Consider the following 12,227-nt stretch of genomic DNA (forward strand, 5'->3'; position numbering starts at 1 on the left):
GCATACTCTTGAGCAAGATGAGTTGTTTTGTTGTGTAATCATTAGCTCTGGGCTTAAAGAAAGTTAATCTTAAAGATTGTTGTCATAACACCTCAGAGTTTAAGTAACAACATCTTTGTGTCTAAGACGAAGAAATGTAGAAAAAAAAAAGTTTGTCCATTTCTTCTTCTGAGGGCCCTGGACTGCTTATCAATCTACCTAAGGATTAACTCTCTCAGTACCTGCCAGGATCTGGGCTACTTTGGGGTAGGAAGGGACCAGAGTCCTCATCCAAAACCCTCATTTTAAATGTGGGCAACCTGAGGTGCACAGAGGTTCAGTGACTCGTTCAAGGTCATACAGCTAGTAGATTCACAGCTGGGACTTACAGCCATTCCCTTCTTATCTCTTTTCCCTCAATCTCCTGTATTTCCTTCTCTGAGGACACTTTCTACTTCTTCCTACGATATATGTCACCATTCAGGTCTGCAGGCTCAGCATTTAAGACTGGCTTTATCTGAATTAAGTGTGCTGTCACCAAGTGAGGGTGATTGTCTTCTATGTCCTGATCTGCGAGTTTTATGAGTTGCCTCTCCTGAGACTTGTATAAGTTTCCTTCACTACAGTTGGGCATCATAGCTAAATAGTTGAACATGAAATACTTTAAACAATGAGTGCATTTGAAAGTATTTGAATATGCAACTATAGAGAATCTTTAAAATTTTATAGACATAAACAGTATGTATCTGTACATTCTGTCTACAGGTATACCTCTACATGTATGCTTTTGTTTTCTTCTTTTTTTTTTTTTTTGAGCATTGACGATACTGCATTGTTTACAAATTGAAGGTGTGCTGAATCTTGCAGCAGCATGCTTGTCTGCACTGCTCTTTCAACAGCATTTGCTCAGTTCACATCAATGTATCACATTTTGCTATTTCTCACAGTATTCAAATATTTTTCATTATTACTATAATTACTATAGGATTAGTGATCTTTGTCATTGTTCTTGCAGAAAGATTGCTAATCACTGAAGTCTCACCTGAGGTAACCTTTTTAACAAGAAAGCTTTTAAAATCTAATGTATATATAAACTGTTTTCCTTAGACATAATGCTATTGCACACAATAGATTATAGTAAAGTGTAAGCATAAATTTTATATGCACTATGAAACCAAGACACTCAAGTCTGGCTTTATTACAATATTTGACTTATTTCAATGGTTGCAGTCAAACCCACATTAATTCCAAATTTTGCCTGTAATCCTTAAGCTGTTTTCTATTTCTCACCTCTTGCACAAGTTTTGATGAGGGCATGATTTTAGGTTTTCCCAGTTTGAGATTTAGGCTAGAACTTCACAAGGCATTAGCAATAAGGTGGGTGGTAGCTGACTCATTCACTGAGCATTTATTGAGTGCCTGCCATATGCTGCAGACTGTACCTGCATTAGACCCAGCTCTTGTCCTGAAGGATTTCTCAGGGGCTCAAAGTGGGGACAAGTCATGGGGATTCAACTTCAGGGTGAAGAGGGATTAGAGGTCATGAGAGACCTGATGTCTGTATGTTTGGTGGAGTTTGCAACCCCAGACAAGGTCGGTGTACAGTGATCAAATTCAAGAGATAACAGTTGACCTCTTGTTTGTAAGAGAAGAAACTGAAGGGGCAGGTACTTGGGCTGGGCGTGGGGAAAGCAGTGGAATGGAAGGACGAGCTGGACAAGAAGCTGGGGCAGGAGGGAGACAGTGCAGCTCTGGGCCTCTCGGGAGTAGATGCTCATGTCCATCTCTTCTGGGACGGTCAGGAGCTGCCTTCCCAGCCACGCCTATGTCCAGGGGCAGACTCCGAGGACAGGGGCGGGCGGGTCTGGTAGCTGGGCTGGGCCTGCTCCTTTGTCAGTCAGCAGTTCCTTCCTGGCAGCAGAGAGGGTGTTGCCGCGGAGAGAAACTCCACGGCTGTGGTCAGCGCCACCCACGGTCCCGTCCACGGCTGGGGTCAGCTCCGCCCACGGTCCTGTCCACGGCTGTGGTCAGCTCGTCCCAGGTTCGGCCCTGGGCTCTTCCACCTGCACACGGAGAAACCAAAGGTCTGAGACGGAGCCAGAGGAGCCTTTATTCCCGGGTAGACGCACCTCAGGGAAGGGGAGCGTGTATTGTTTCCTCGGGTGCTGGGCCCCTCATGCGCTGTCCCTCCCTCCTTCTGTCACCTGAGCTTCGCTGTCTGCAGACCCTCTTTCTGCTCTTGTCTGGGACGTGGCTGTGAACAGCTCTGGGACCAAAGGAACTGAGAGGCCTGTGCCACGGGCAGAGATCCCAGGAAAGGCTCTGATTGGCCCCGATCAAATCACGTGACCCAAGCCTGACCAATCACTGAGGCCTGGGAGTTGCGAGGCGATGGCGGCTCCAGCTGGAGCCCAGAGCATCTCCTGGAAGAGGAGGGCTGAGTCCGTCTGGGCAGAGGCAGCGATAGATGTCAGCACGGGAGTTGGCGTCTGAGACTTTGTTCAGAGCAGGTCTCTGTGTGAACTCCCTGCAAGTTCTGGAAGAAATGGCGTCTTCTCTCTGGTCCCACCTCCCGGTCTGCAGTTTGAACCGGCTGGACTAGAGATTCAAGGCAGGCTGGGGCTTTTGCATGAACAGGTGCTTCAGGATGCCTGCCCTGTGGACCACAGGTGGGAGGAAGTGAGATCAGATGAAGCGGGGGACTTAGTGTGGCGAGCTGTGTCAGGAGGAGAGTTTGGCCCAAGGCCTCTCCTTGTTGTCCATCTGCCTTGCAGAGATTGCCCAGCGTGGTTCAGGCCCCAGGAAGCAAGAGGCTGTGACGCTGCCCCCAAGCGTCCACCTGCAGATCCTCAGCATCCCCGGCTGGAAGTACGGCTCAAACCACACACAGCACCTACGGACTCTCCGGAAAGGTGCGGCGGGTGTTCAGGTATCCAGGTTCACTCCTGCCACCACATGCCAGCCGGGTCCCACAGCCCATCACTGGACAGAGGCTCAGAGTCATCCAGGCTCTTTCAGTTCCCGCTTCTTCCAGGGTCTTCTCCTGGAGCCTCAGACACCGGTGTCCCACCTGTATTTTGGGCTCAGGCATAACTTTGATGAGGTTCCGTTCATGCCTTGAAAAATGATTCTAATGTCAGGCACTGTGGATTGAACCATGGATGATGCAGGAAACATCCCTGGGCTCGGTGGGCCCCTGTCTACAGAGGGAAGCAGGCAATTCATCAGAGAGTAATGACAGTGATCTGAGGAAAGTCCCAGCTAGGCATCACTGAGGGCTTCCTGGTGGAGGCAACACCTTCCAGAAACAAATAGGTCCTGTACCCCTTACCTGCCCCTTTAGACTCTGAGCAGTTCCAGGGCAGGGCTGTCTGTGCCCCAGCCACTGCTGTGTCCCCAAAGCCACACTCAGGGCCTAGGACGTTCCATATAAGTGTCAGCCCAATTAAGAAGGAGGAATAGAAAGAAGTCAAGGCCTGATGTTACCTTTGTGCCTGATAAACTGGATCTTTGAAAGACTGGCTCAAGCTTGAAGCCACTTGGCTTCCTGACGCTGACCTCCAGCATCCCTGCTCCACTGCCCACTTGATACATATGATGGGGTGGACGGGGTTCCCAACAGCAGCAGAGTCATTTGGCTCCCACTTGTGTGTGTGTGTGTGTGTGTGTGTGTGTGGCCAAGACACTGAGAAAGTACCTCCTGGAGGCAGTTTGTACTGAATGAAGTAAAGGAGACACCAGCTGGGCCAAGCAAGACCCTGTTCCCAGGAAGGTGAATAAGAGGCCAAACGAGGGGAGCACTGGGGATGCTAAGAGGGCCGCCTGCCTCCCCAGAAACATACAACCCCATTGTCATCATCACCTGCATCACCATTGTCATCATCTCTAGCTACATTTTCCAGTGCCAGAAATCCTTCCTTGATTCTAGAGCTCCAGTCCCTAACCCCATCACTTGAATGGAGACAAGAGACTTTGCAGACTTCTTATGCAAAGTAACAAGGAGCCCACAGCATCACTGTCTTCACACAGCACAGTTCATTTCGACCCCTTGCTCTGTGGGATCAGCAGGGTGGCTCTTCTCATTTGGTCTCCAAAGACCAGCAGATAGAGGCTATATTACAACACATTTCCTAGGTCTCGTGGCAGAAATAAGCTTCTGTGAGACGTGACACATCACCTTTGCAATGGTGCCTCATCTTCAGGGATATGAGGCCACACCCCCCATTCACAGGTGCCAGGGCAGAGAGAAAGTTCCAGAGAACAGGAAGCCAGAAGGACAGGCCCAGTGAGGAGCTCACCAGTGAATAAGAATGAAGACTTTCAGACGAGTGCAACGGCCCTGGTGTGGGTGGTGGGAGGCGTCACTTTGGCTGCACCTGGGTTGGAATCTTCCCCCCTCCTTCTTTATGCACACTGTCTGTGTCTCTGGGCAAGTGTTCGCCCCTCTCTGAGCCTTGTTTGGCTCATCTGCAAAGTGGGGCTGTGTTAGCTGCCTCCGAGGGAGGTTGAAGTTGTGAAGTGGAGGTGAGAGTGTAAAGGGCCAGGCAGAGACTGTTGTCCTCACGGCCACCTTCCTTCCGTCCCTAAGACCAAAACCGCGAGGCCAAGGCAGACCTGCGCCGGGTCCTGCTGCGGCTCCAGCACCTGTATGAGGTGGACCAGGACCCCGTGCTGTCTCAGCCTGTGACGCTGAACCTGCAGGTAAGCCGCCCTCCCGTGGCCTGCTCCGACATCACAGAGTCAGGCCCCCGGGAGGACGCACCGTCGGGAGACAAACCCTGGTGTCTGGGTGTTTCCCGGGGCGGCCCCACCTGCCCGCCACCTGCTGGGCATGCTGATCCAGCGAGAACTGGGGGGCCAGCTGCCCCGGGCCTCAGGTCCTCATCTGTAAAATGGGGCTGCCCCTCCTCCCGCAGGGACTTGCCCTGCAATGAATGTGGGGGATGCTGGGCCCTGGGCCCTGGTGCGGCCGCCCTGATGCATTGGGGTCTCTGCTCAGGTCTGGGGTCTGGGTGCTCACCCCTCCCTTGCTCTGTCCTGCAGTCTGTGCTGCGGGGACTGGGCTCCGTGGTGTCCGTGGAGGAGCGCTCGCTCACAGGGACCTGGAACGTGAGTGAGATGCATCGCTGGACCTGGAGCACGCGGGACCCTCCCCGCCACAGAGGTTCGGATGCCCTGGTCCTGGCCCCGCCCCAGGTCCCCAGCCTCACTCCCAGCCAGACCCCAGCTCTGCCCCTGAGGCCTGTGTGACCTGGAGCTGGCCATCCTCCTTCTCTGGGTCTCAGCCTTCCTGAATCAGCCACAGAAGGTTATAGACTCTAAGCTTCAGGTCAGTCTCCACGTGCCAGAGCTCCACACAGGTGGTGTGTGTGCGTGGGTGCACTTGTGTGTCCAAGACTACAACCCTCTGAGTCCTTGAGTGAGCCCCAAACTTTAGGTGCACCCCCAGGTGTTCTGACAGTTTCCCTGCTGTGCATTACACTGCACACACACAGACTGCTTCTTGCCTGGAAATCTTTGCCTCTGCTATTCCTTCTGCCTGGAAAGCACTTGTCCCCTTTCTGGGCCTCCCCTGACTCTCCCCCAGGTCAGGGCTGAGTCAGGAGCCTCCCTTGCTCTCCCCTCTCCCTCAGTGAGCTCTGTCCCATTTATCTCCTGTTTTGGCTCCTGCACACAGCATAGTCTGGCTGCATAAGGAGGCACTTAGTCAATGTATGATAGACAGATGGATGAAGGGATGGTTTGATAGAAAAAAAAAAGATGGAAGGAAGGAAGAAAAGTAGATGGATGATGGACAGCTCAATGGTTGAGTGACAGATGGATGGAAAGAGGGAGGGAGGAAGGAAGGAAGGAAGGAAGGAAAGAGGATGAGTGAATGATGAATGAAAGGAAGGAAAGTGGACGGAACATGGACTGTTGTGCGGCTGGAGGTTGAACAGATGGATCGGAGGATGCAGGATGGAGGGCAGTATGAAAGGATGGAAGAGTGTGTGGTGGATGATTGGATGTTTGTACGGATGGATGGATAGAGGGATGGATGCAGGAGCAAGTTTCACCCCAAGGAGGAAGCCTAAAGCCCAGGGTGTGTCTGAAGACAGCCCACTGAGATCAAGGGCAGGGCCCCCTCATGGCCTCAGTGAGAGGACTCTTAGGCACATATATGGGGCCACAACCCACGGAGAAACAAGACCAAGCAGGCCGAAGCCCCCTGCACACGCCTTGACTGTGCTGGGCCCTCAGGGGAGGCCGGAAATGAAAGAGGCCGCTCAGCAGTGCAGTCCTGTCAAGAGGGGGCAGCTGAGGGCTGTGATCACAGTGGGAGCCACAGACGCAGCAGGCGCCGTGTTGCCAGGGGGAAGCTGGGAGGAGGGGGCCTCGGGAAGCAGGTGGTCCAGGGGCCTTGCCGGACAGACCCTCTCTGCTCCCAGGCAGCTCCAGTCAGCCCCCGCCCCCTCCAGGAGGCCCCGAGGTCACCATCTACCCGAAGGAGATCCGCACGTTCTTCATTCACTTTCAAGAGCAGTGAGTCCTTGCAAATTCTTGGTCCCAAGACACAGAAAAGCAGCCTAGAGGGTGAGGGGAACAGCTGCCAAGCTGGTGTGCTAACGGCAGGAAATGGATGGATGGGGGTGTTCTGACTTCTTAAATAAAATCGCATTAAGGACCTGTGTCTTCCCCTGCCCAATGGAGCCGGCCCTCTCTCTCCTCTCCTGTCACAGATGGTAGCTTCACACATGCTCACCCTCCTGCTTCACCTGCAAGAGTCAAAGCCAGGTGTTCTCCCAAGGACAGAAGGAATAATCCCCAGGGATACCAGAATGCATCTGCCTGCATCGTGCCAGATCTCAGCAAGTCCCCCAGGGTTACCAGTGGCCATGCTGTGTCCTGGGTACCTTCATGGGCTCATCCCAGTGTGGAGACGCCCCTGCTGTGGAGGGCTATGCCTAAGATATACGGGAGGGAGCTACTGACCCGGATGTGTGATGCCAAGCTCTGTGTCCAATCTCATACTCTTGCCCTGGCCCCTGGTCACACGTGCCCTACAGGAAGTTCCTACAGCTCAGGCCACCAAAAGATGGAAGGAAACCATGTAGCAAGTGAAACACGGACCACCTGGGATAAGGATTATTAATATTAAAGATCCCACTGGTCTCATAATTTCGGGACCAAGAACAGCAGCTGCCTCAGAACTCTGGGCCCCCGGTGACCGTTATGAGACAGATCAGGACATGGAGAGGTTCTGGAGCTGGGGGGGGCCTCTCCTGGAAGTGTTGGCACAAGAAGGGGAAAAGGAGAGATGTCAGGAGGAGATGACTGTATGGAAATGTGTGGATGCCATTCGGCCGTGTCCTCTGTGCCCAGGTTCCGCACTGGCGTCGCCTGCCTTAGTATAAAGCCCATTTTTTGCAAGACAAACTGAAGTGGTAGAGAGAAAGATTCACAAACGGTGGATGTTTGACTGCCCTGAAAATCGTCCTTCTCCCCAGTCACCAAACGCCCTCTGCTGGGAGCAGAGATGGCTGCACTCCCCTGCTCCCCAGGGATGCCCTATAGAGCTGCAAAAAGCCCTGGAAGCCAGTTCCAAGGAGGACAATAGAGATGCTCCCCATGTAATCTTGACAGATGAGTGGAGGACTGACCTGATTCCAGCTGCCTCACCCAATACGGGAACAACAACCTCCACTGTGGACACTAATGACCCTAATGTGCAGGAGTGGATGGACTTGAATACCCTGCCAGCCCCTCCCCCAGCCCCAGAGCAAGATTAGAGGGGAGGTGGCCAGGGAGAGGGACCAGGTGGAGTTATAAAGAGAGGAAGCCAGAGCAGAGAGAGGGAAAGAACCTGCAAGACCCAGCCTCACCCTGGCTGTCCTCCCACACGATGGCCCAGGACCAGCCATCTCCCCCACACCCTGTCCCCTCCAAACCTCCTCCAGGAAGCCCTCCAGGGTCCTCCAAGCACCTCCAGATCACCAGAGCAGATCGTCCTGTGGGCACAGCCACCACGGCCAAGTCCTGTCTCCCCACAAGGACATCCTGGGGGCAGCACGACTCCTGTCCCCTCACCTCCCAGCACAGAGCCTGGCACAGAGTCAGAGTTCAGTGGCTGTTTACTGATCAAAACTTGAGAACAGGACGCAGGGCAGCCTTGCAGCCTGGGGTGGGGTGGACCTGCTGTGTATGAGGAGAGTTATCTCTGTGGTCAGGCCCTGGTGGGGGGGCCCTGAGGGAGGCACTGACATCTCCAACAGCTTAGTATCCAAACCACCCTATGGACAGACCTACAAGTGCCCCCCCCATACAGGTCAGGAGCCGGGGGTCTCGTCAGGCTGTCAGGAGGTGTGCACTGGCCTGCTCCGGGGATGAGGGGCTGGCTCACACAGTGGATGGAGGTGGAGCTGGGAGGAGCCGCTGAGCTGAGCTTTATATGCCGTGCTGTGGGTATCACCCACGTCGTCCATGTTAGGAGGGGGCAGCCATGTCCATGACAGTTACATCCCTGGGTTCTTTCCACCAAAGATCAGGAGCTCCTGCTTTGTTCCCAGTCCTGATCCAGCAGAGGACAGAGTGAGCCCATGAAGTCTGTCTGGTGGGTGAGAAGGGTGTGGGCCAAGCACACAGGTTAATACAGAATTGTATTCTTCAGTCAATGCTATGGAGGTGGGATGGGAGGCCCAGAGAAAGTCTCTCAGAGATGGGGAGAAATAAAGGAGGAATAGAAACCTGCCAGACAGGAAGTGGAGGAAGATGCTTCGCAGCAGAGGGAACGGCACGTGCAAGGGCCTGACCTGGGAAAGGGCCCGACCTGTAGGGAGGCCCTGACCCTGCAGCTGTGGTGCTGGGAGGACGGGGCCCCATCCAGGCCAGGACACGGCAGAGGAAAAGGGTCATGAGGGTGGGGGCAGTGGGCCTTCCAGCAGCGTCAGGATGGACTGAGCAGAAGAGGGGGTGGGAGCTGAGGCCGGAAAGGCAGAGGGGACAAGTGATGGGTGATATAGTTGTGGGCTTCAGGTCAGACTCCCAGAGGGCAGACATGGGAGCTGGCAGGTTGGAAGCTGGAGGATGCCGGGCCCCTGCTGCTGGGGGAGGTGCTTGGCACTGGGTGCAGCCCCAGGCAGTTTGCCCATCAGGGCATCCTGAGCCCCCAGGCTGGTCACACACCCTAGAGGACAGACAGCGCTGATGTCATAAAGAATAGGTGGAAATGGTGCTGGTGGGTCCACCTTACAAACTCCCACACAGCACAGAGTAGGGTCGGGCTGTTCTTTCATTGGAACACCCAGCACAATTTATGCTTCACACTCTAATGAGGTGCTATGGCCCGGATCAGGAAGAGGTCACAGGCTGCACGCCCACGTGTGACCCTGGGCACAAGCTGGCACTGCTGGGGGTCCTCAGGGACCACGTGTTCTTCTCACGGTGCTCGGGTTCAGTGTGGAGTTCATGGTGGTTCTCCTTGGAGCCGAACACATGTGCACCGGCCCTTTTGCTCGACAATTTGCTGCCAGGAACCAAGGTCACGGGTCCCAGAAGCTCAAGTAGCCTCTTCCACTGGGCTACTGGGCATGACAGAGCCTGATCTAGAAAGAACCGCTCCTGTGCTGAAGCCTGGCCCTGCCAGGAAATGCTACCTTCTGTTGAAGGACAAGTGTGTTAGTTACTCAGTCATGTCTGACTCTTTGTGACCCCATGAACTAAAGCCCACCAGGGTCCCCTGGCTATGAAATTCTCCAGGGAAGAACAATGGGGTGCTTAGCCATTTCCTTCTCGAGGGGAATCTTCCCTACCCAGGGATCGAACCTAGGTCTCCTGAATTGTAGGCGATTCAGGTCTCCTGAATTTACCATCTGAACCACCTGCTGGTGAAGAACCTGCCTGCCAATGCCAGAGACGTAAGCGATTCAGGTTTGATCAATGGGTTGGAAAGATCCCCTGGTGGAAGGCATGGCAACACAGTCCAGTATTCTCGCCTGGGGAACCCCGGGACAGAGGACCTGGAGTCCATAGGGTCCCAAAGAATCAGACACAAGTAAAACGATTTGGTAAGCACCCAGTGAAGGAGAGCGAGCCCCTGAGGCTGTCACAGAATCTGCCCTGAGCCTTATCTCTCCGGGGGCCTTCCGGTCTCCAGATATGTGAGATGGGATGTGTCTGCTGGTTAAGACCCAAATGGGAGGAAAGTCCAGGTCAAGTCAGGTCAGGTGAGTACCAGGGAGGGGGGTGATACAGGAAGGATAAAGACCTGCTTGGAGACCGTGTTCTTCAGATGTGTTTGCTGGGGGAGGGGACAAGGTGGCCAAAAGGGAGAGTGAGTCTCAGGTCGGGCAGCGGCAGAAAGAGCCGCTCAGGCATTTGAAGGTCAGACAGCAGAACCTACTCCCAGACCCCTGCTCTAAGTCAGGGTTACAGAGACCCCCAGGCAACACTCTGACCCCTGCAGGCTGCACCGCCATGCCAGCCATCCTCCAGGAAGGAGACCCCGCTGTTGTCATCTCCCGTGAATTCCCTCTAAGGTCCCCAGCTCCTCTATGGGTCCCATTTTACAGATGGGCTGCTGAGTCCTAGAGGGTTCAGGCATCTTGCCAAGGTCACTATCCATGATCCAGACCTAATTCTGAAACTTTCAGGCCTTCTTGCTCCTACGTTAGCTGTGCGACCTGGGATAGTCAGGTCCTATTGTGAAAACCCCTTAAAAGAGAGATGACAACCGCTATTGCAAGTCTCAGACTTGGGGTTTCATGTGAAGGAGAGTGTTCCTGGTGGTGGCAGGCCCCACACTGAGAGTTAGGATTTGCAGGGCAGTGTGAAGGAGCCAGTCCAGTGGGTTGGGGGCAGGGATTGGTAAGATGCCCAGTGGGAAATACCGGAGAGGCCTAAGGGAAGGGGCATGAGGACCAGGGTGAGGGGAGCCAGAGGGAAGCAGGCAGGCTTCCCTGGGGAGGTGGTGTTTGGGGTTTGGCTAAAGGCAGATGGTCAGGAAACCCCAGATGGAGCAGAGTGCTGCAGGGCAGTGAGCGAGGGCCCCCGCCTGCACCGCTCAGGTGACAGCCTCTGTGTGGGCGTCACTCCTGGTCTCCTTCCCGCTCCGTCCACCAAAGGGTGGTGGCCCCATCGGCTGGCAGGAGGCGGGCCCTGCAGGCAGGCAGACGTCCTCCAGCCCCTGTGCTGGCCGAGGAGATGGAGCCGCGGGGCCGGCTGCCTCTGCTCCTGCGGTTGGGCCTGATGTGGCCCCTGGGGGCTCCTTCTGAGCCCCGACTGAGGGTATTCGTGGTTCCGCACAGCCACATGGACGTGGGCTGGCTGCACACCGTGCAGGTAGGTGCCCCGAGTGACCCCTGCACACCTCTTGAAGCTGCGGCTCTTTTTCCATCTGAACTCCAGAGTGGGTTTGTGTCCCGGGTCTCTGCCATCAGGGCTCTCGGCCTGGGGTCCATCACTACTCGGCTATGGACTGGCTGAGGACTGCTCTGGGGGCTCAGATGGTGAAGAATCTGCCTGCAGTACAAGAGAACCAGGTTCGATCCCTGGGTCAGGTAGATATGCTGGAGAAGGAAATGGCAATGCACTCCAGTATTCTTGCCTGGAAAATTCCATGGACAGAGGAGCCTGGCGGGATATCCTCCAAGGGGTCACAAATAGTTGGACCCAAATGAGCAACTAACATGTGCGGGCTCTGGACAGGGGTGAGAATGTGTCCCCAGCTGCAATGGATGGAAGGGGTTCCTCGAATAATTGTTGAGTGAGTGAATGAGTGCACCAGCGCCGAGGGAAAGACTGATTTCCATAAGTTTCTGGTGCAGGTAACTGAAATGATTACCCAGGCCTGTGCAAGCTCTTTCTGGAAGGAGGTAGAAAATAAATGAATAGAACCACTCTGTGATCATGGATACAATAGTTTCCATGAGACGTTAATAAGTGAGTCGCTCACTTTAAAGGGAGTCGGGCAGCAAGAGGCCCTGAGGCTGAGTGTTGAGTCTGGTCCCGGCTCACTGGGCAGCCTCTGTGGGTGGTCACCCACCTGCGTGTGGAACTGCTGACGTGTGGGAAGCAGGCTCGTCACCCCCAGTTGACTGAGGCCCAGGGTGGGGTGCTGCCCAAGTCAGCAGACATTGCCGCCTTGCCTGATAACCGCCTGCCCAGGGCTCCTTGCATTCCTTTATCAGCATCCAGGCACCACGGTGAGCCAGCCTGACCCAGATGGGAGCAGGCTCAGCTCCATCCTGAGGGCTCCCAGCCTTGTGGGGAGG

At 54.6% G+C, this 12,227-nt stretch overlaps 2 protein-coding genes across 2 annotated transcripts in view; both read left to right on the plus strand.

Annotated features, from left to right (window-relative positions):
• Nucleotides 1-6,505, plus strand: part of LOC122428160 (epididymis-specific alpha-mannosidase-like) — a 39,444-nt gene extending 32,939 nt beyond the window's left edge. Inside the window, exons 16-19 of the mRNA XM_043447969.1 lie at nt 2,765-2,891; nt 4,568-4,680; nt 5,023-5,143; nt 6,408-6,505. Of these exons, the coding sequence (XP_043303904.1) occupies nt 2,765-2,891; nt 4,568-4,680; nt 5,023-5,143; nt 6,408-6,505 (459 nt within the window). The remainder of the gene's footprint in view (nt 1-2,764; nt 2,892-4,567; nt 4,681-5,022; nt 5,144-6,407) is intronic.
• Nucleotides 6,506-9,450: 2,945 nt separating this feature from the next.
• Nucleotides 9,451-12,227, plus strand: part of LOC122428161 (epididymis-specific alpha-mannosidase-like) — a 33,498-nt gene continuing 30,721 nt past the window's right edge. Inside the window, exons 1-2 of the mRNA XM_043447970.1 lie at nt 9,451-9,518; nt 11,079-11,295. Coding sequence (XP_043303905.1) covers nt 9,451-9,518; nt 11,079-11,295 — 285 coding nt within the window. The remainder of the gene's footprint in view (nt 9,519-11,078; nt 11,296-12,227) is intronic.

The sequence above is a fragment of the Cervus canadensis genome, chromosome 26, assembly GCF_019320065.1.
Source record: "Cervus canadensis isolate Bull #8, Minnesota chromosome 26, ASM1932006v1, whole genome shotgun sequence".
Lineage (NCBI taxonomy): Eukaryota > Metazoa > Chordata > Mammalia > Artiodactyla > Cervidae > Cervus > Cervus canadensis.